We start from the raw sequence: 21,406 nt of genomic DNA on the forward strand, positions 1-21,406 counted from the left end.
ACTATTTATTCCTACTAATCAAATTAATAGTTACCAATATATTCTTTCTCCTTCATTCCTCACCCTCTTCGTTACCACAACTATCATAACAGACTGAGTCCTTCCTCCGCATTTTCCAGTTGAAATTTTCCAGCCATTCAATCATAAATATATCATATCATTATTTATTATTTTTCTGAACTTTTTATGACAAAATGATTTGTCGCTTTCCATCTCATTTCTTTATCTTCATTCCCTCCTCATCTCAGGGAGCGAAAAATACTATTTCATTTTCCTTTTCCATTTCATTCAGCGTGAAAAATCCACACGTCTATTCCAATTGATGAATTCCTCCCCTTCTCCAACACCCCTCCCCCCCCTCTCGTCAACTTATATCCCACTTTCACGACACGTGAGATTGAATAACTCTCTCTTTATTCCCGAAACCTTCCACACACAGTTATTGTTGAATAAAATCGTTCGGAAAACGGTTGGGTATTGAAATTCGTTGAATTTGGAACTTTGACCCACCAGCAGGAAAAGACCACCATATCAAAGTGTATAGAATACTTGTGTATGTGTGTATGTGGGTGTTTGTGTGTAAAGGGTGTGCAGACATTGTATTGTGAAAATACGAAAGGGAGGAAGTGGGTAAAAGGGGGAGTCCCCGAGATATCGAACTGTATGCCCCCGTTGAAGCGACCTACTTAATCATCGTTGCCCCTGTTCTTCTTCTCCAGCTCTTGTTCTTCTTGTACTCAAGCTCTTCTGTACCATCACGATATTTTGTCACTTCATTTCCACCTCTGACAGCGGATGAACCAAAAAAGAAGCAAAAGAAGAGCCGGAGCAATTGATTAATTTTCTGAGTTAATTTCAGACGGTGGGGTAAAATGAACGTCCTTGAAGAGCTGGGGATCAGGAAGAACAATATGTTGCATGATTTTTTGATCTGGTTGTTACTAAATTAATAGTTCATTATGTGAATTTTTTTTTCTTGCCATTTTTTTATCTTGAAATCAATCACAAATTGGAAGGTAAATTCTGGATGAAATCATAGTTATTGTCACTCTTTTACTATTAAAAAAAAAAATTCGAACCGTCTCCCAAGTGAAGGAAATGATAAGTCAATCGCTGTAATTTAATTGATTCCTTCAATTTTTATTCAGCCTCCACTATTCTCAGTATCGCCAATAAATTATTCATAATTCGATTGAGGTACGTTTCCAGTGCGGAATCGTCTAACTCCGTTGCGAATCGATATGGGTTTGAGATAGAGTTATTGCGTTGCTAGAATACGTTCCATAAACTTTGCTTGTGATCCAGTCCTCCGTCACATGTATTTCCTTTTTCGTCACTGCGCTCCATATTGTTTCTCAGTGACACGATTTTATGAAGTTGCTCTTCATGAATCAAGACATTTCAAAGATTGAATTTATTGCATAGTTGATCGCTAGGAACTTTGAACTCGAGTGACAGACGTTACGTGGATTTCAGGGTAGTATTGCATTATGAATAATTCAGGATTGTACTCTGTGTTTCTCGGTAAACAGACGGTGCCCTTCTTTGCACCCTCTGACAGTATCTACTTTTTTCATCACACCGACGTGTGGTAAATGTTTATGATGCCCTTTGTGATGAATGTACTGAGGATTTCCCGAGGTGAAATGAGAAAATTTCATTCCCTCACTATTTTCACGACTTTGAAATAAGGAAAATTTTGAAAAGTCACGATCTATAATTACTATGGCCTACTATTGAATCCATAAATTGTTAAAATTGATGGATTTATTGTGGCTCTAGCTACAACTATTAACGCAATAATTACATCACGTCAACAGCTGCAACTATCAAATAGTGCGAATAGTTGCGGATTGAAATGCTATCAATAGTTGCATAGTTAAATAAAAAATAAGGCGATTAATAGAAGACAAAATGGACTCTCTTGACTCCTGAGAAACTGTCAAATCAATTGAACTGATTTCCTCATTTTCGAGGTTAAAAAAATATCTTAAAAGTACATAACAAAAATTAATAAATTACCTCTATAGTTAACGATTAAAGATCATCTTTTTCGCTCAATTTCCCCGTTTTTTTTGCTGCAATTATCTCAATCCAAGATATCATTTTCACCGCGTTACTTTTTAAAGTTTATACCGACCCATTCACCCCGCACCTATTACTTTCAGTCTTCCGGGTATGTGCTAGTAGTTACCGGTTCGTTGAAAAAAAAAAAAGAAAAGATAGACTGAGTAAGCACTGGAATACGCAATGCTTTTATCCGCCCAAGGGGTTGGATAGGAAAGGTTACGGAGTAATCGGAAATCGCGTAAAAAGCTTTTTACGACGTGGCCAACCCATGCTCGAGAGAAAAGGTGTACGAGAGTAAAAGAGTGAAAAAAAAATATATTGAGTGGATGGTACCAGGGGGTGGAGGGGGAGAGGGGAGGGAGGGAGGAAGAGATATCTGCGGGTTGACGTTCGTGCTTTCCGCGTTTCGCACCGCTGCCCCGGGAATCGATACCCAACCCCAGGGAAGAGTTTAATTGGTCGTATCCATGACTCGGAGTAACACAAATTTACCTTGATGAGAATTATATATCATCAAAAGTGGGGCATAACCGATGCCTCTGATTTCTGCGTCAATCATGTGAATGAGACGGAATTTTATTTGTTGAGAAAGTTCAGAATTTTGGGGGAGAAATTGAATCGAATATTTTTCTGTTGTGGAACGGAGACGTTTTTTGGGTGGAGTGAAAGCTGTGGAGGGACTTTAATTTGAATTTTTTATTTTCGGGGGTTAGAAGGGGGTGAGGAGGTGAAAGATGGGGGACTTTGGGGGAATTAATATGATTATTAATGGTTAATAACGCGGAATTCGTTTTTTTCATTTCAAAGTTTGAGAATGGAGCTTCAGAATGAAATTAAAGTCGGGGAAATTCAAGAAACCAATCGGGAGTTATTAATTATTAAAGGCTTGGTGCTTTGTCCACTGTTCCTTATGTTGAAAATCCTTCCATTCGGAAGCAAAAAACACGATTGGCACGTGGCGGGTACGGACTCGCTCACTGGCTGCGTCGCCAAATTTGCTGGCACTCAATCTCGCAGTTTCATTGTCGAGCTGGAGCTCGTAAAAGTACCTGGAAAGATTTTTCCCTCAAGTCAGGTTTTCCCTCGAGTGAGGCCCTCCTTCCCCCTTCGGTGAATGCAGTACAGGGGGTTAAGAGTCGAGGGACGGGAGGGGAAAGGATGCGATAAAGGGAAAATCGTAAAAAACCGAGAAGGTGTATGAATGCGGAATTTGCTCTCCTCATTTATTTGAAAAATTCAAGTTGAATAATTAAAAAAATACATTTTCTCGAAATTTTCCAAGAAATCAGGGTTTTTTCGATTTTCTGGAATTCATAACCGGAGTAAGACGTTGAATTATCAACATCATTTGTTTTTATAAAAGTTATTCTGCTGGGGAATTTTCTGGGGCTAATATCCAGGGGGAAATCATTGGGGAATTTTAGCCGAGAAAATGAAAATCTCAATTTCACGTTGATTGGATATAAGAGATGGGGGAAATTGGAGGGAACAATTTCGTGGGAAATTTGGCATACCTCGGCAGCTATCACGTCCATCAGATTCCGATGGGAGGATCCCGAAAGATGAGACTTATTCCAAATTGATGAATTTGATCTGAAATGGTCTCGGGGGGGAAAATTTAATACGTTTTGTCGTTAACGGAAAGTGAAATTTAGGGGACTAAATGGTGAAAGAAAGGACAAATCATATGGTAAAACGAGATGAATCGCTGCTGGATAGTGACCAGTATTTGATGAATATCTCGAAATCTAGGGAACATAACAAAATTTTTGTTATAACATTTTTTGCGGTGTAAATTGAGATCTACAACAAATGTCTGTACAATAACTCCGGTACCTCCCTTACATTTGGAGGTATTACTCGAAAACTGAAAGCGGAGATCAACTTATCTCGCTTTACCACTTCGCCACTGGTTCAATTATTTATTAATTAATTTTGCAATATTTAATTTTGTGTAAAAAATCAGGGGGCACTTTGAGCTTCAGGGCACGTGTTCAGAATATCAGGGGATGCGGGGGGAATCGAAAAAAAAAAATTGACCGACGGATTACCGGAGGGGGCGCAGCCCCCTGGGAGGGAGAGGAGGGTCAAAGAGCGTAGCAAGGGGGCTACGGAATCGCCTTCTAGCTTTTCCATTCCGGAACATGTAAATTTTCACAGATGGAAGAGCAATCCCCACTTTGCCGCTTATCTCAATCTCTACTCCCTGGAAGAAAGAACTGATGACTCATTTTTACAGAATTAAACGTAAAGTTGACGTAACGGAAACGTAAAATTTCACCTCTCCCTCATAATTCCCGTCGAATCTGACTTAGCCCCTGGATCAAGTTCGGCGACGTCATTTTGACGTTTCTTTTCTGGTACTTTTCATCAAATATTTATCTCACGTGCTACATTAGCACCTGACAATTCATTATTAATGAATTGAACCTTTTCGGTCTAATCCATTCGATATCTCATCGATCGAACTGATGTTCACGTACTGGAGCATCTTTTTTTAGTCATCACTGAACTGACCGTAGATTGGCGGTTTGATGATGCGGGTGATAGAGGTTGCCCGGTATCCAATCAGCTGAGTTGATGATGCAGAAATCGATCGGCTGAAGATTTTGGAAAAAATGTCAGGGATTTTTGGAGGTAAAATATCGCTGCGGATGATGTTTGAAATAATAAGTTGAGGTATGAAGACTATCGCATGAGAAGAATAGAGAGATATTTTTTGTGAACAACTCTGTCAACCGTAAAGGACCTGTTCGAACTTTTTCCCCGGTATCATTCATCAACATGATGATCCAGCGATTAATAATGGCGCTGTGTCACGTGGTTTTATGTATCCTGTCCCTTCTCCAGTGAATAACAGAGGGGAGCTTGTGATAGCTCAATTGTGAGCACATCTGCTCAGCAATCTAAATCCCATGGATTTGAATTCCGTTGGACGTTCACTGGACACTAGGAAAAACACATGATTTAACGAATTAAATGATTATTCAATATCTTTTCCGTAACATGGAGCTCGTCCTACAATAATTAATTAGTAAAAAACAGTTGTGCTGAGCGCGTTATCTTACCAACTGGGCCTCCACAACCAAAATCCATTTCCTTGTTCTAACTAATCCGTTCTATCAGTGTATCATACTGCCGAGGATCGGCCAACAGTCGGCCGACACTCGCTCCACCGTCGGCCGACCCTTGGCCGACTGTTGGCAATGCCTTTCTTGGTATCAGGGGAGCAACCGATGTAGCATCAGTTTATCAAATCTCAAATTTCTGCTTCTCCCCCTAAACCCACTACTGCGGAATGTACTTGATGAAAATTCGTGATATTATTCACGATTTTAATTGTAAAACGGGCACGATGCCCAACACCGTTCACTATTAAATTCATAAATCTCTCCCCCAGCGGTCCAGAAATATACCACGTACTACACCGAGTTACTGACGCATTTCTGTTTCAACTCAAGACTCATACCATCATCTCGTTTACCTTCCATGCATAACTTTTGTCAGCCATTGAAACTAACTACCCTCACCACTTAGTTTTCAACATTAAGGTCCTACACGGAGGGGGTGGGGGGTGAAGTTTCTCGTGATGCTGCTCAAGTTTCTCAGTTTTATTGATGCATGCTGCCTCTGACTGTCAATTTTCATACTGAGATCTATAACATCTGGTGAATTGAATGGGGAGAAATGTAATTTTAAGTTTTGGGGAGTGATCATTTATCAAATAGTAAAGGAAATCAAGATAAAATTCTCATTAACCCCGGAAGTTTAAGTCGTTCATTTCATTTTTGATTCATTAATCCATTCAATGATTTATGTTAAAGGAGAAATATCAAAATAAGTGGAATAATAGTAATGCAAAATAATTATTACAATATAATTGGATAATTATAATCAGGGCCTCAGCGTATTTTAATAAAAAATATTCCACCATTACTTGGGTTATCGTGATATCTACGATAACGATTAGAGTGATTAATGACAGATTCACTTGGTCTATCGTTTATTATTTTAATTATTGAGAAACAATCAATAATCCGTTAAAATAATTTTGTAGTTTTTTTTCTACAATGGCGGCTGAAACGTGCTCCTCCCTGTGAGAGATTGTCAGAGTGAGGCAGTTGTGGGGGAGGGAAACCCTCAGAATTAGCTGCCATGAAAAATCCCGCCAGTCATTGTCGACGATAAAATTCATCGTTCCTCCCCAGTGGGGTTCCATCCTCTTTTTTTTTTTTTTTGCCCTCTTGGATTTTTTTTTCTACTGTATACTTCCACCATTGTGGGAATACAGCGGGAGCCGTCGATAAAACTGGTCCCGAAACACGTCACAGGCTTTTCTATGGCAGGGCCATCAAATTAAATGTCTACTGGACGGACGTGGAAAATTCAATCTGAAAAGGAGAAGGGGAGGAATAAAAATGGAAAGATGAGTGAGTGAAGATGGAAAAATTCGCGAGGTACGATATTATCTGGAGTGATTATACGGCCGGTTATTGAGTGGCAAAAATTTATTGAGATAGATTTAGGAGGCTTCGGTATCGAACCCTTCTAATGATAAAAATCAAACGACAAAAATGGTCACATGAAAAATCGATTTATTGAACATGTAAATTTCGCAAAATTTTTCAATTCATTTCATCATTTAATTAGCGTTATAATTCATTAATATTAAATATGTAATTTGCATTTGGTTTGTCGATATAGGGACTGAAAGGTCGATCGCCTCGATATCTCGACGCTGTGGCGATCGATTAATGCATCGATATTTAGAAACGATTTATAATATAATTTTCTTCATAATAGATCAGGGCATATTTTCCTCCACCAAATGTTCATTCGTTTGTAATTATTTAATGAGTACTTGATATTCCCTGACTCGGTTAAATACCCGTGAAATTGACCGCAACTACATTTCCTCTTTCTGCCATTTCCCGCAGGTAAAACTCCTTTCAAATCCTGAGCGTCTGAATCATTTCCTTCTGCACTTCCTCCAGTAAATTTCAAAATTTCATATTCAAACCAGAAAATGAGCGCAAAACGCATCTTCCTTTCTTCAAAATTCACGTTATAAATAATTCCAATCTTTAGCTTTTGGAATTACCTCTTAAAAGGTCACTAAAATCCACTGAACAAAAGGAGAAAAAAAACTCTCCCGGAAGCTAAGTACATGGTATTTTCGTTAACTTGGGAGCACCTCAGCTTACTTCCTGGAATGCACTCTGAATAAATAACAAAGTTTCATCTATTCCCGTGTATTCCCTAGAACATCGAACTTTGAACCTTTAAGAAAGGCTTTGCGTCCACCGTTATCTATATATCACAAGAGCTCTTCCCCCTCGTACGGTATAACAAACTATTGATGTAATTTGGAAGTATAGAAACATGACAGCAATTTCTAATGATCAATCGGTAATAATTCAGTAGCGAAGTGCTACATCCGGACAACTTGACTTATCGATGCACTAAAATTTTTTCACGCGAGGGGATAACGTTCTTCACGATTCAACTGAAATTTAATGTAATTTATAAACAAATGCAATGACGAATATTTTTTTCGGATGTTGTAATATAAATTGAAAATTATTCAACGACCCGAACGGTAAAAGGTCGAGTGGTGGTTGTGCCTACGATGTTCAGAACAAAAGAAGTGGCTGTCAGGGGGTGGTGGGTGGTAGTGAGGTAGAGGGTGAGTAGTATATGTGGGCTAAAAACAGAAATGGCCATATTCGTTATGGATATTGGCACTCGTTTCGTGGCCTCACCTCGATCATCGTCCACTCCTTTTTTTAAAGTTTCGATAGGTGGTACCATCAGCCAAATATCGAATGATTGTGATAGAGTGAAGGGGGAGATATTGGAGAGTCGATATTCCACGGTTTATCGACATCTCGCTTGACGTTAAATTATGTACCTGGGGATGATGGAAAAAATTAGAGAATTAAAGGGGAGGGGGGAGGAGGAACTCGAGGGGCGGTTAATTTTTTTTATCAAGTTTCCCAGAGATTTGAGTTTGTTTTGATGAAGTTCATCTGGGGGACGATATTTTCGGAAGTTTTCTCCGGGGATTTCCCAGAAAATGGTTAAGTGATGTTTGAGAGTTCTGGATTGCTGATTCGGGGTGATGGCTACCCTCTCATTTGTTATATTAAGAGGACCTGTGGAAAAATTCCAGACGATTCGTCATGAGGATTCGGAGAATTACGAGAAATTAGAGGGCGAGAAGTTGAGGGTTTTCCATTTTTTTTCCATTTGCATTTGTTAGTTTTAACGAATGGATTTTGGTTGTAAGTTGGGGTGTATTTGGTTCCAGTGAATGTTGATTGGTTAATAGTTAACCAATGGATAGTTTATAAATCATGTGTGATTGGAATTTCAGAATTTAATTGAATCACTCGTTAACTGTTAACGAATATTCATTTGGTCATGTTCAGGGCTGCCATTTGTTAATAGCTAATGTGATCTTTGTTTGAGTTTGTCAAATCTGATGTTTTGAATTTTTATGGTGTTTGCAGTGCGTCCAGCGAATCCAGGGAGACATGAGGCGAACGTGACGTCACAATGACATAATGAAGAGTCTGGTGGGGATCATGTGGATAGTGTTGGTTCTCATATCAGGTAAATACAGCAGATGAATAATTAATTTATAGTTTCGCCTCTTTCTCTCTGTCTATGAAAGAAAGGAGATAGAAACTCATTCACCCCTCAATATTTCCTTAAAAGGATTATCATCTGACAGTTGAACAGTCCAATAGACTCCGTCAATCGTAATTTACGGATGAAATTCCCGCAAAAACCATCAAAACCCATCACCATCGCGAATAAAGTACAGTTCTGTATGGGCTGTATGCACGAATATCAAACCGTATATTCAATTATCGGGATAAATTTCCGGGTACACCAAAATCGAGGACGATTTAATTGGGCCTGCGTCCGGTGAACTCATATATCCTATCATCCAGTGACAAATGTTAGAGTGGGATTTATCACTCATACCCTTCCTCATTCCTACCCCACCCACAGTACTGGGGCACCGGTGGCCCGAGTCTGTTCATCCAGAAATTGTGTACTTTTAATCAAAGTACGAGTGAATAAAACGTAAAAAAAAATCGGACAAAAATTTATTTGCAATTTTAATTGAAAAATGTTTGGCGACTGATCCCTTTGAACAATTTATGTTTTTTTTTGTCTGTGGAAAAATGTTCCTAGAGGCCGCCCAACAAATTTACAGAATTAATGATGTTTGAATATTTTGAAGAAATTAATGAAATCGCGAACTTAATTTACGGTAATAGCAAAATAAATTGGACTTTAAGTTGTAAATAAATTTATTCCGGTTGATGGGTACCGGAATAAATATGGAAAAAACATTCGATATGAGTCAATCAATGACTTGGCGCGGAATACCTCACCCGAATATCGCAAATTCAGTTTATTTAATTACCTATTTACCTATCTGACCACAAAAAATAGAATTTCATACGCGAGCGAGTCCATAACTTCTTTCCATAAACCATAAAGGCCGTTCTCTGAAGGAGAAATAACGGAAAAAGTGAATGAACATTAATTGACTGTATAATTCAATCCTAATTGTTCCCCAGTTGGTGCAAAATCGAGCGTCAATAATTCCCCTCAGGCATTTCGCCACTGGGATGAGCTTAACGAGGATGTATTCCCCCGGGTACTACAACTGTACACATAAACCCTATTCTCTTGTTCACGATTCGTTAAGTCCGAGACCTCACCACTCTCCGCTAACGATCCAATTTCCAATTGTTTTTCACATTTTTAATCAACCGATTCTCGTGGTATGGGGCAATGAGCTGGTGATTATCTCATTGGGAGATGGATTGCCCGAAAAATATGACGGAATAAATTTCGCCCTGACAATCTCAGTGCAAATGTTTTTCCTAATTATTATTTTTTTTTCAGGATGCTCCGGAAATCCGGATGCGAAACGTCTCTACGATGACCTCCTATCAAATTACAACAAATTGGTGCGTCCTGTTGTCAACGTCACGGACGCATTGCAGGTTAAAATTAAGCTCAAGCTCTCCCAGCTGATAGACGTGGTAATTAAAATTTTTCTAAACTTAAGAATCCAATCGATAGCGAAGTGGTAACACGAGATAAATCGTTGAGTTTTTCCACCTTCCGGCCAATATCGTTCTTCATCATGACCGCGAGATGAATCGCTTACGACTATTGACCAGTTTTCAATAGATATCTCGAAATCTAGGGAAGTTACAAGAATTTTAGTAATAACCTTTTCTGTAGACCGAATCCACCTCTACAACAAATGTCATAACAAAAAATGCCCTATCTCTCTTAGATTCAGAGATATCTCTCCAAAACTCAACTCAGACATGTCAACTCAGCTCGTTTTACCACATCGCTACTGCCCTGACACCTCCAATTGATTCTAATTACGTTTATCCTTCTTTTCAGAATTTGAAGAACCAGATAATGACGACGAATTTATGGGTAGAACAGGTAAGATAATTTTTTATCGACCGAGAGACGAATTTATTTGCAAATGATAAAAAGCTGAGTAATTGGCAGAAGCTCTCTCAAGACAACTTGAGTGAATAAAGTCTTGTGACTGATATCAACGTAACTCATCATAAAATATCCTGTACAAATCGTATAAATTCCTCATGATCCCACTAAAAAAACTGGAATTCTACTTTTTAAGTAGAAAAACCCCAGTGTGCTCCGCCGAGACCTCCCAGTAGAACACATCGCGAATGACTTTCTCTCGGTTTTCCTTTTGTCATGAAATGACTGGAGATAAAACACACCAGGAGATAACCACAAACGTGGGTTGATGCCTCGAGGCTCTTAAATTCCTCTTTCCCATATCCTGCTGCAGTCGACGATTCCATTAATCTGAATGAAAGTGCGCATACAGGAGCCTCGATATGAGGGTCCTTTGGCGGGTGGTTTCGGCCAAACAAACCCTCCAGTCTATTTCCCATGTGTATACCCAACACACATTCGCCTTTGCCGCCTTTAATTCCTTGCGTTTACCTGGGGTACACGAAACCTACACCTGCCTCACTCCAGTGAGACGGTTCCAACAAAATTCCCAATTGAATGTACGTAGTTTTAAGAGTTAAGGGAGTAGAGGAAGATTATTCATTGAATTGCATTCGGTGTCACGATTGTGAAAATTACTAGACAATTGTCCATGAAAATTCATTTTTTTTCTACCAGTGGACGTGTGAATTTTTTGTATTCACCAATCGACTGAAAATTATTTATTATTTAATGAATTATTATTCAATTGTTGCACCTGTTAGAGAAGGTTCAAATAATTGATGGAAATGACGGGATGTTCTTCTGATTTTTCTTGTAGACTATAAATTTTTTTCATTTTATTAAAAATAGAAAATTCTTTTTCCTCGAGGGATATACGTCAGTCAGGTAAAGTGGGTTGCACGCACCGATGGTCTCACTCTTATTCACTTTTATTCAGTTCTGTGGATTTCAGATGGATGTTAAAATTTTTTCCATTACCTTCATTTCAATATTTCTTCTCTTGTTTGTTTTCCGTTGGAGAAATAGATTTTAAGGTTTCGGGGGACGAATAAGGGGGTGAATGTACATGTGCGATGATTGGCTTTCTGGTGACAGCGCCACAAAACTTTTCATTGAGGAAATTTAAGGGAAACATCTGTTCCATTGGTCAGACGAAAGAATCTTCAGCAAAATATTGAGAAATTGTGATAAAAATTTAAATCAGGGATCAGGGGATTTGTTCAGGGATACAATTCTTCAGCAAAATTATCTTTTGTCCAAACGTAAATATATTTAACCCGTCGTTACTCCGGGGTTCACACAAATGATCTTGAATAATTCGAAAAGTTTGAAGATGAAATTAGTCGGGTAAAAGAAATACTCCCGCTATAATTTGATTACCATAATGTTTGTTCATTTATGTGAGAAGTTGAATGTCGGTATTAATGGAGGCCACTTGGAGCTTTCGGAGACCCAGCGAACAGTGTGGTGGTAAGGGGGGAGGAGGGGGGAGGGAGGTTAGCATCAAATATTTGGTAGTTTGAACAGGGTAAGAGCGCCTGGTGCCAATCGCGCCGAATACATTATCGATATTTGGTTATTCATGGAGAATTGAACGGAAAAGTACCACTCAGACATTAATCTCAATGACACTTAAATTTTTGAATCATTAGGCGTTTCATGGATATGATCTCGCGGTTCGGGGCCTCCATTGCGATGGAGGTCCTCGTTAATAATTTGGGGAAATAGGGGAAGAGCAGGAATTTAGGATTTTTCACTTCTAAATGGATCGATTGTTTTGGGGAAATCAACAATTTTCCAATTTCTTTTGATTGATTTTGACTTTGGAATTTGGGGAATGGATTTGTGACCGTTCCTGGATGACGTCGGGAGACTGAGTCTGACCCCTCATCAGAAGCTCATAATAAGTCGTCGTTCAGCGTCAAAGACTGATCGGAATCTTGACTAAATTTCCACTCGGGTCACGAAGCTTAAAACTGTATTACTTGAGATTATTGATCAGATGTGAACTTCAGGTGGAAATGTCATGATTCACCCCCGGCAACCCCAGCAATTTGTCGGAATGTGCTCGGAATGTTTCCTTCTTTCATTCTGATAGAATTTTTCATGTTTATATTTTTTTTTCTGTTGCAGTCGTGGTTTGACTACAAGCTCAAGTGGGATCCGGAGGAATACGGTGGAGTCCAGATACTGCACGTCCCGTCCGATCATATTTGGAGACCCGATATAGTTTTGTATAACAAGTATGATCAATAATTTATAACCGGAGATGACGAAAATCCTTAATATACGTTTACTTTCGATGGAAAATGCAGAATTTGTCGGTGGGAGTAGTTGGAACTGGTTCAAATAACAATCAGATGCGCCTGATTTTTATTGGATATTATTTTTAATTAAATTATTGGAAGAGAAAGGACAATGTTACTACTATCGTGTGAGCACTTCCCGCCCTTCGGCGGCCCTATCACTCCGGGATTTATGAACTAAACAGTTTGGTGACGTTATGATTTTCAGTGCTGATGGAAATTTCGAAGTGACTCTGGCGACAAAAGCGACTCTCAACTACACAGGAAAGGTTGATTGGAAACCACCAGCTATCTACAAGTCTTCATGTGAAATTGATGTCGAGTATTTTCCATTCGACGAGCAGACATGTGTCATGAAATTTGGCTCGTGGACCTACGACGGTTTTCAAGTAAGTGATCTAATCTTCATCTGCCCCCCTCCGGGCGATCCATAAAGCTGTAAATAATTGAAAGCCCGGATTCATGAGCACGATTTCAGAGACATCCAAAGACAAGAAAAAAAATTAAAAAATGACAATTGAATTTTGCAATGTAATTACACAGTTTCTGAAAATTATAAAATTATTCTTTCAATTTTTTTACTATTCCATTGCACCTTAAAAAATATTTCACAATTTTTTTTTAGACCTTTCCATGCTGCACTGAAACTTGATGATTCATCTTTTCGTATATTTGTTTATAAAATTATTTCAAATAATTCCCCAATTGTTAAATAAATCCTCCATCGACCGCCTTAAAAGATCGGAGCTGTGACGTAATTCAAGTGGTGACGTCAGTCACTGATTTTTTTTCAATAAAACAAATAAAAATTGATATGTGGGTGAGACACGACTACAGTCGTCCTATAATAGATCCTCTCACAGATGGAAATTCCTGGACATCCGGTTCGATCCGGAGTCTTTCAGACATTCACCCCTTCTTCCCTCAAACTTCTCAGCGCGCCAATCCACCCTCCACCCCCCAGTCCCGCGCTCAATCGACGTAATAAGGAAAATATTCCAATTTCCTATTCCCAAGGAACACGACAAGGTCGGTAATCGGTATTTCCCAGGATCAAGGAAAAATACTTTCACAGGTAGAACATGCTCTCCATATCTGTACATCCTGTCAGTCAAAGGATAACATATCCGCAATCGTTAAAGATAATCGGACTAATCGGATTCAGCCTTAATTATAACAATCTTTTTGCTTCTCAGGATCATTATGTTACAAATGATCTTGAATTAATTGAACTAATGTTTACTGATTTTTTCTAAAGTTATAGTTTTCTGAAGGGAAGAGTCTCGACGAATAGCTAATTGTTTTATGGGACTTTCTATCCTTTCTCCAGGTCCAGATGAATTAATTGAATACAATGCCACTAGAATTTTTGGACTCATGTCAATATTGTTTCGGAATTTATTTTCAATTTTAATGTTCAACATTGGCGTTATGTTTAGACTACTTCAACGATGTACAACCGTCGTAAATGAGTTCAGGGCAAGTTACCATCGGTGGGAGTGTAATTACGTGCGGTTGGTGCACTAACAGGGAGAAAAGTTTTTGATGGAAGGAGTTACGGGACGTGGGGGCAGAGGGGATGACAGGCAATTAAAAATGGGGCTAAGGGCGATGGATTTTTCGGTGCAGGAGGGAGGATTGAATTATTGGGGGCATGACAGGTGAGGGTGGAGAGGGGTTGAGAGGAAAATTGCCAAATATTGGAAAGATTTTGGATTCGGTCGTGGGGGGAGGGAAAATTTTTAAAAGGGTTCGAGGGATCTGAAAGGGCTTTGACACTTTTGTAAGGACTGCACTAGTTGAGACTTTTAGAGTTTCACTCGTATCGCAAAAGGTTTTAATTATTCTAAATGAGTTGTTCATTTATTTCAATAAATTTTCGTCAAAAATGTGTCAAATATCTCTATTATCTCCACCAGGTCGACCTGAGACACATTGACGAAGTCAAAGGGAGCAACGTAGTGGATGTTGGTGTCGATCTTTCTGAATTTTATACATCCGTTGAGTGGGATATCCTCGAAGTGCCAGCAGTGAGGTAACACAGTGCTACAGGGGGAGAAATGAAAAAAATTATGATAATGAAGACAAAATGGTTCACATGATAACAGAAATGTGAGAGACGCATAAATTTTTAAATGAATTTTTTTTTTCAACTTTCAGAAATGAGAAGTATTACACGTGCTGTGATGAGCCTTACCTCGACATCACATTCAACATAACGATGAGGAGAAAAACCCTGTTCTATACGGTAAATCTCATAATACCGTGCATGGGGATTTCATTTTTAACTGTTCTCGTGTTCTACTTGCCGAGTGACAGTGGTGAGAAGGTGAGTAATCCTTGAAATCCTCAACAATTTGAGTAGTAAAAATATTATTTTTAATAAATCAGTAATTTTCTGGGGTAAATGGATATTTGGAAAAACGCAAATTGGCCGCAATATAATTCAAGATTTATTTCCAGTTGAATCGACCGACTAGAATTCAATTACTCAATTTAACATCTACAATTGTTCCGGGAATTTCAATGCTAATGATTGAATATTATTGACTATTCCCAGGCAAATATCCTGACCCCCGAAACGCTCACAAGCCCAATCATCAATGCTCAGTCCTCCATATGGATCTTGATCATTTCCGGGGTTAAGATCGTATATCAATGCAAGACACACCACAATACCCTTTACCCTCCTCCTCACCCTTCGACCTCACTACCTAATGCCTCAATCCCAGTCCACCGATCAAGTGTGCATATAACCCCAGGGTATTCCATTCACCCCGAGAATTACCATGAGCTGAAAAATGTGTCAATTAAAAATTAAGGGACGACAATAATTTTTTTCAATGACCTTATGATCTCGTTGATTCTCACTAATTTATTTTGTACAGAACGTTATGAGCTGTAATCCTAAAATATATTTATGGATAAATTTTTTTCGCTCTTACATTTCAGGTCAGTCTTTCGATTTCCATCCTCCTGTCACTGACTGTGTTCTTCCTCCTCTTAGCCGAGATCATTCCACCCACATCGCTGGTGGTACCATTGCTCGGTAAATTTGTCCTGTTCACGATGATTCTCGACACGTTCAGGTGAGGAAAATGTAAAAATTTCTACAGAATAAATTCCTATTAAATAATACTCCGGTATTTGAGATTTACTAGATTGGCTATAGAATAATGTACGGTATTTTCATTCACTCTAAACAATTATCCATAAATTAAATGAAATAATAATTTGATTTCAGTATATGTGTCACAGTAGTTGTCCTCAACGTCCACTTTCGATCGCCCCAGACTCACGTTATGGCCCCATGGGTTCGTCGTGTGTTTATCCACGTACTGCCAAGATTATTAGTAATGCGCAGGCCGCAGTACAACATTGACAGACGAAGTTTGGATGGACATCACCCCAGCCAACGTGTCATGGTGAGAACGTGCAATGGACTAGAGGTGCGGGATCCGTCGTTATTTGTCGAGGCATCTGCTTCAGAACTCGTTGAATCCTCAGTCCTCTTTCCGAGTGTAGACTCCAGGGATGAGTTGAATTTACAGTGAGTACAAATATCCAATGATATTAAATATTGAATAACATTAATTGCAGCACTGAGCTGATTATTTCGTGCTCAGCTCAGTCAGTATTAATTTAAGGGAGGAATTTCTCAATAGACAATGCCCAGATTCTCACAGAATCGACAATCCATGAGAGTTGATAAATTTTTTTCAGTGAATTGGAAGCTGTTAATCTTGGAAGTGCCTGTCAAATTCATGGCTCACCAGGACCAGCACCAGTCCCAGCACCTCAACTGCCTACTGAGGATAGTGTTGATGCACTTTGTAAAACTCTCAATAATTGGCATCACTGCCCAGAGCTGTACAAGGCTATCGAAGCCATCAGATTCATAGCTGATCATACGAAAAGAGAGGAAGATTCCACTAGGGTAAATTATTTCATCTCAATTACCATGCTTGTACTTTAAAAAAATCAAATATCAGGGTCTCTAAGGACTTGTCCGTAGAAAGTAGTTTTTTAAATGCGGAACGCACTTGAACAGTCACTTTTTCGCGAGGCTTAATGATAATTAATTCAATGTAAGGTAATTTATATGTGAAAAACAGGTAAAAGAAGATTGGAAATACGTTGCCATGGTACTGGATCGTCTCTTCCTCTGGATCTTCACACTGGCGGTTGTAGTAGGTACAGCTGGTATCATTCTTCAAGCTCCAACCCTCTACGACGATCGTATTCCAATCGACGTGAGACTCTCGGAGATTGCCTCAACCACTGCCAAACCGCACATCGTTACGACCCTATGAGTAACGCTCGGTATTATCGTATGAGACTCGAAAAAAAAAAATAATAACAAGTTAATTAAATAATAGAAGAATCTCCACAATCCAACAATACCAATCCCACACCCCTTTAAAATCCATTGACATACCGAGAATACGAGAGACTGATGTCTTTTTGAGTCTACGACGCTGTTGAGAGTCACTTATTTATTTTGCGTAAGTTGCAAAGCTGTTTTTTATTTTATCCCCAGCATTAGTTCGGTGAATAGGGATATTTTATTCAATTTTTACGTGAATAGTTATTGAAAACAAACTGTTGAACTTCAATGAGTTGAATTTTCCAATTTAAATTATGGAATAAGTCATGAAATATCTCTATTCACTCATTAGAAATGAAAAAATCGTCGGAAAATTTCTAAGTAAAATCGCCAGCCTGAATTTTTAATTTTGTTTTCTCCACTACGTCGGAAATTCATATTCATAAACTTCCCTAACGATACTCAGAAGCAATTTTACCAGTGAAAAATAAAACAGTAAAAATCACATAGATTATTCAACTGACGATTGCACTTTGCCCCCCAAAGCCAGCATATGGATAACCCCGGCGTACGTTCCCTCAGCAGACATGGGATAAATTGGGACTACGTCATCCATGACTCGTGCATAATCATGGATTAATACCGAGGAGAACAGGATCCTCATAAATATTCAGTTTCATCATTTTTTTTATTCAACATTGCCGATCTGCGGAAAATGTCCCGAGAGGTAGGAGATCACGAATATTTCACGAGTATATCATTTTGTTTAAAAAATCATAATTATTTTATGTATCTGTAGTTGACGCCTGTTGCAGACTCATGAGGACCATTTTTCGTTTCTCTTTGAGGAGATGATCGTATGGAAGTTTCTGCAATTAAAAATTTAATTTTCCAAACATTTTAGTTCCATTCAAATTACTATTGGATGGGGTCGATAATTTTATAGATTTTATTGCTCTGAAATTATTATTTCGATCCAGTTAAAAATATTCTATTGCAGGGACTTCCAATCTCGAATATCTTCACCAAAATCATGTTTTAAAAGAACGTATATTAAAAAAAAACAATTACATCGAGCCTGTAATAAAGGGGCCATATTTTCACAAAAAAGAAATAAAGAGATTAATAAAGAATGAACTAATTAAATAATTAACGAAGGGCGAACGTCACACAACATTAAATTCTAAATGTCTGCATCGAATTATTGAGGCAGATGAATAAAATATATTGGGCTGGGTCAATTCTTCCTCTAGGTCAATTCGGGCTGATGATAGTGGATGAAAAATATCTACTTTTGTGTTTCAGTGAAGAAACAAATATTCTAGTCAAAGAAATTCACCGGCGGCGGCTGAGATGAGGCCGATCAGAAAAGTTGATCAATACATTTTCTTTCATATCTCCGGATTCGATAGTTTACAAGAAAATACGACAGAAACTTTCGCAAAGCTCTTAACCTTCCCTAGAGATCATACTATATATTTTCCTGCATTGAGTCATTATCGAGATCACTTAACTCTCAATGAAACGAGCCATTTCTACTTTTTTCAGAGCAAAGCACAGATTATTCTTATTAACTTGGAAATATCTCGTCATTGACTGGTTTTTTAAAAGATATTTTTTTAATTTTATTGTACCCTATGAGATTTTTTGCCAAAACTCTTTTGTGTTTTTTTCTAAATCTGTTGGTCCTAAAGATATTTACGGAAAAATCGAATTTTCTGATGGTTCATAACTTCAGATCGTCATTTTTCCAGTGACTTCCAGTTTCCCAAATCTCTCCAATGTTTTATCATAAAAAAATATATACCCTACGTTATCAATGAAAAATCCTATCATTATCTCGAACGAGGAAGAAATAATCCAGAGAAATGAGAAAAAGTTTTATTGCTCATTCGTATATGTTTGTAATAAGAGATAATTATCCGCAGATTAAAAAAAATTTGTTCCATTACCACCATTAATAACGTGGTTATAAATATTATAAATATATATTATATGAATAGATTTTAACGAAGTGAATTAATTAATTAAATTAATTATTAACGCCACGAGGAGTGTGAGATGTTAGATAATTCAGCGTGTAAGTGAAATTATTGTGACTCTGGGTTTTTCCATTATTTATACAGTCTTCCTCAATGCAAAAATGAATTAATCCATTTGGGTTTCATGAATAAACGAGTGTAATCCGAGTTTAATTATCCGGGAATGATGAAACATTGCGTAGGTCAGTATTTCCTCATGGATTTAGAGTTGAAAGTGGAAATGAATTCAATCATTTGTTATCAGTAAATTTGTATGGTTGATTTTACAATGCCCGGTTCATTAATTTTAAGAGATAATTAATTTTTTTATCGAGTGGAGAAGAAAAGAAAAGTTTAATCAAAGCGATTTTAATGATGCCTGATACGTCATCGGCTCTAACTCAGAATTGGCTGAGTGAATTTTAACAAATCTGACATCATTTTGATCATTGTTCTTTCAACTTTGAAATAAGCTTTGATTTTTCCAAATCGGTTCGTTCGATCAGGAGATGTTGACATTTAACGGTGACACTTTCTTTTTTCGTGAGGGATAACACAAATTTGTAACACAGTTCTTTACTTTTCCATTCGATTGGAGAAAAAATTTAATTGATAATTAAACTAATGGTAAAAACATTTAGTTATTCCATTGTATGACTGAGTGATTATGCAACGCATGAGGTTAATTAAGAGCAATTTAAATGTTTAACGGAAGAAAAGAAAACCTAAGCACAGTGATAGTTTAAACTCCAAGTGAAGAAAATAAAAATTAAGTGGAAAAAAAAAATTACGATAAGAAATTAATGGTATTACGAATAAGTAATCATTATTACCTTCCACTTGACGGCATTAAAACTGCGAATTTATTTTAATAGCCCTGAAATAACGCTCTTGTTATTTTCAACACGCAAATTTATAAAGAAAATGTCTTTGGGATAAACATTTTTAATGTGAGGTAATTGAAATTATTCATAATTTTATCGGCGATTTTTCATCTCGTCATTCATTCTTTAAAAATTCTAGCTGATGTGGCTAATTATTCATAATCTAGGAGCATCTAAACAACAAAAATTATTGCCTAGACATTTTATAATATTTGAAAATCGTCTTTAATAATTCATCATTAACGTTTATCAATGAAAAATTCAGACTTCTTCAATTCTCAAATTTGGCATTAAAAATAAAAAAAAATCGCTAATGAAATCTACTACAGTGATTGATTTAAGGGTACTCTACCCTCCTAAATAATTAACCCCGATTATCGAATCGCCGATAAAACTTTGGATATCGCCATTGTCCAAAGCTCGAAATAGCAGTGAAACCTGAAATCTGCGTAATTGTCACGCAATCATGTATATCGATAATTTAATTATGAGGAAGAAATGAAAAGAAAGAAAAAAAATACTCACGTGTCTATTCTATTTTCGCATGCGTGTCCCCAACATATCCGAGTGAATGACCACCTGAATAGACTCGATAAAAAATTATTATTCAGAGTTATTGGGGAGGTAATCGGCCTCGAGCAACTGATCGAAATGGGAACCAGCATTGAGTCAGGATATTTTCAATTCCATCATAATCTCGATCAAAAATTCAATTTTGACATTAATTTCAAAGTCAGGACATTACAAAGTCCAAGGCGAAGGTCCCCATTGGCTGAACAGAAGGGATTCTCATCCCCCATTGGCCGAGGCGCTCGATTTCGGGTGGGAAAACCCATTCTATCATTGGCTAAATGTTCTCAACCGATCTTATGACGTCTTCAGGCGTATTTAGTGAAGAAACCAAAATTGCAATCGCAGAAATTAAAATTTTTTATCTCTTCATAAAGAATGATCGATTGGGATTATGAATTTTGGAATTAAAAAAATCAAGTTCCTTATTTTCGCAGTCGTATGGAGCAAATTATATAAACAAAAATATGAATAAAAAAAATCATCGCTTGCAGCTGCTTATTGTTAGGAAAATTGTGAGAAAGCGAATAGTTGTGTTGCTCAAGAATAATTTTTTAATCAAGAAGTTAATTCATTAAGGATTATTATGAGATTTTCGGAGGATGGAGTTATAATATCACTCGCCGTAAATAGCCATTCTCCGTATTTACTGCCATAGTTGAATGTACATACACTTGAGAGAACGGATAA

At 37.7% G+C, this 21,406-nt stretch overlaps 1 protein-coding gene across 9 annotated transcripts in view; it reads left to right on the top strand.

The window, feature by feature from the left end:
- LOC135165240 (acetylcholine receptor subunit alpha-like) overlaps positions 1-21,046 on the top strand; it is a 77,741-nt gene extending 56,695 nt beyond the window's left edge. For 6 of the 9 annotated variants that reach the window (XR_010299456.1, XR_010299461.1, XR_010299455.1 and 3 more), the window contains 12 exons: positions 8,583-8,685; positions 10,000-10,139; positions 10,516-10,560; positions 12,742-12,851; positions 13,123-13,303; positions 14,834-14,949; positions 15,075-15,243; positions 15,867-16,003; positions 16,159-16,464; positions 16,638-16,851; positions 17,030-17,419; positions 17,788-21,046. Coding sequence is in view for 2 of the 9 variants with exons in the window: in XM_064126338.1 (XP_063982408.1) it covers positions 8,637-8,685; positions 10,000-10,139; positions 10,516-10,560; positions 12,742-12,851; positions 13,123-13,303; positions 14,834-14,949; positions 15,075-15,243; positions 15,867-16,003; positions 16,159-16,464; positions 16,638-16,851; positions 17,030-17,227 (1,665 nt within the window). In the remaining 7 variants the exon portion in view is untranslated. Of the gene's footprint in view, positions 1-8,582; positions 8,686-9,999; positions 10,140-10,515; positions 10,561-12,741; positions 12,852-13,122; positions 13,304-14,833; positions 14,950-15,074; positions 15,244-15,866; positions 16,004-16,158; positions 16,465-16,637; positions 16,852-17,029 lie in introns of all 9 variants that reach the window. The other 3 variants (XR_010299457.1, XM_064126339.1, XM_064126338.1) reach the window with 3 other exon arrangements.
- The last annotated feature ends 360 nt before the right edge of the window (positions 21,047-21,406 follow it).

Source organism: Diachasmimorpha longicaudata, chromosome 8, assembly GCF_034640455.1.
Source record: "Diachasmimorpha longicaudata isolate KC_UGA_2023 chromosome 8, iyDiaLong2, whole genome shotgun sequence".
In the NCBI taxonomy this organism is placed as follows: domain Eukaryota; kingdom Metazoa; phylum Arthropoda; class Insecta; order Hymenoptera; family Braconidae; genus Diachasmimorpha; species Diachasmimorpha longicaudata.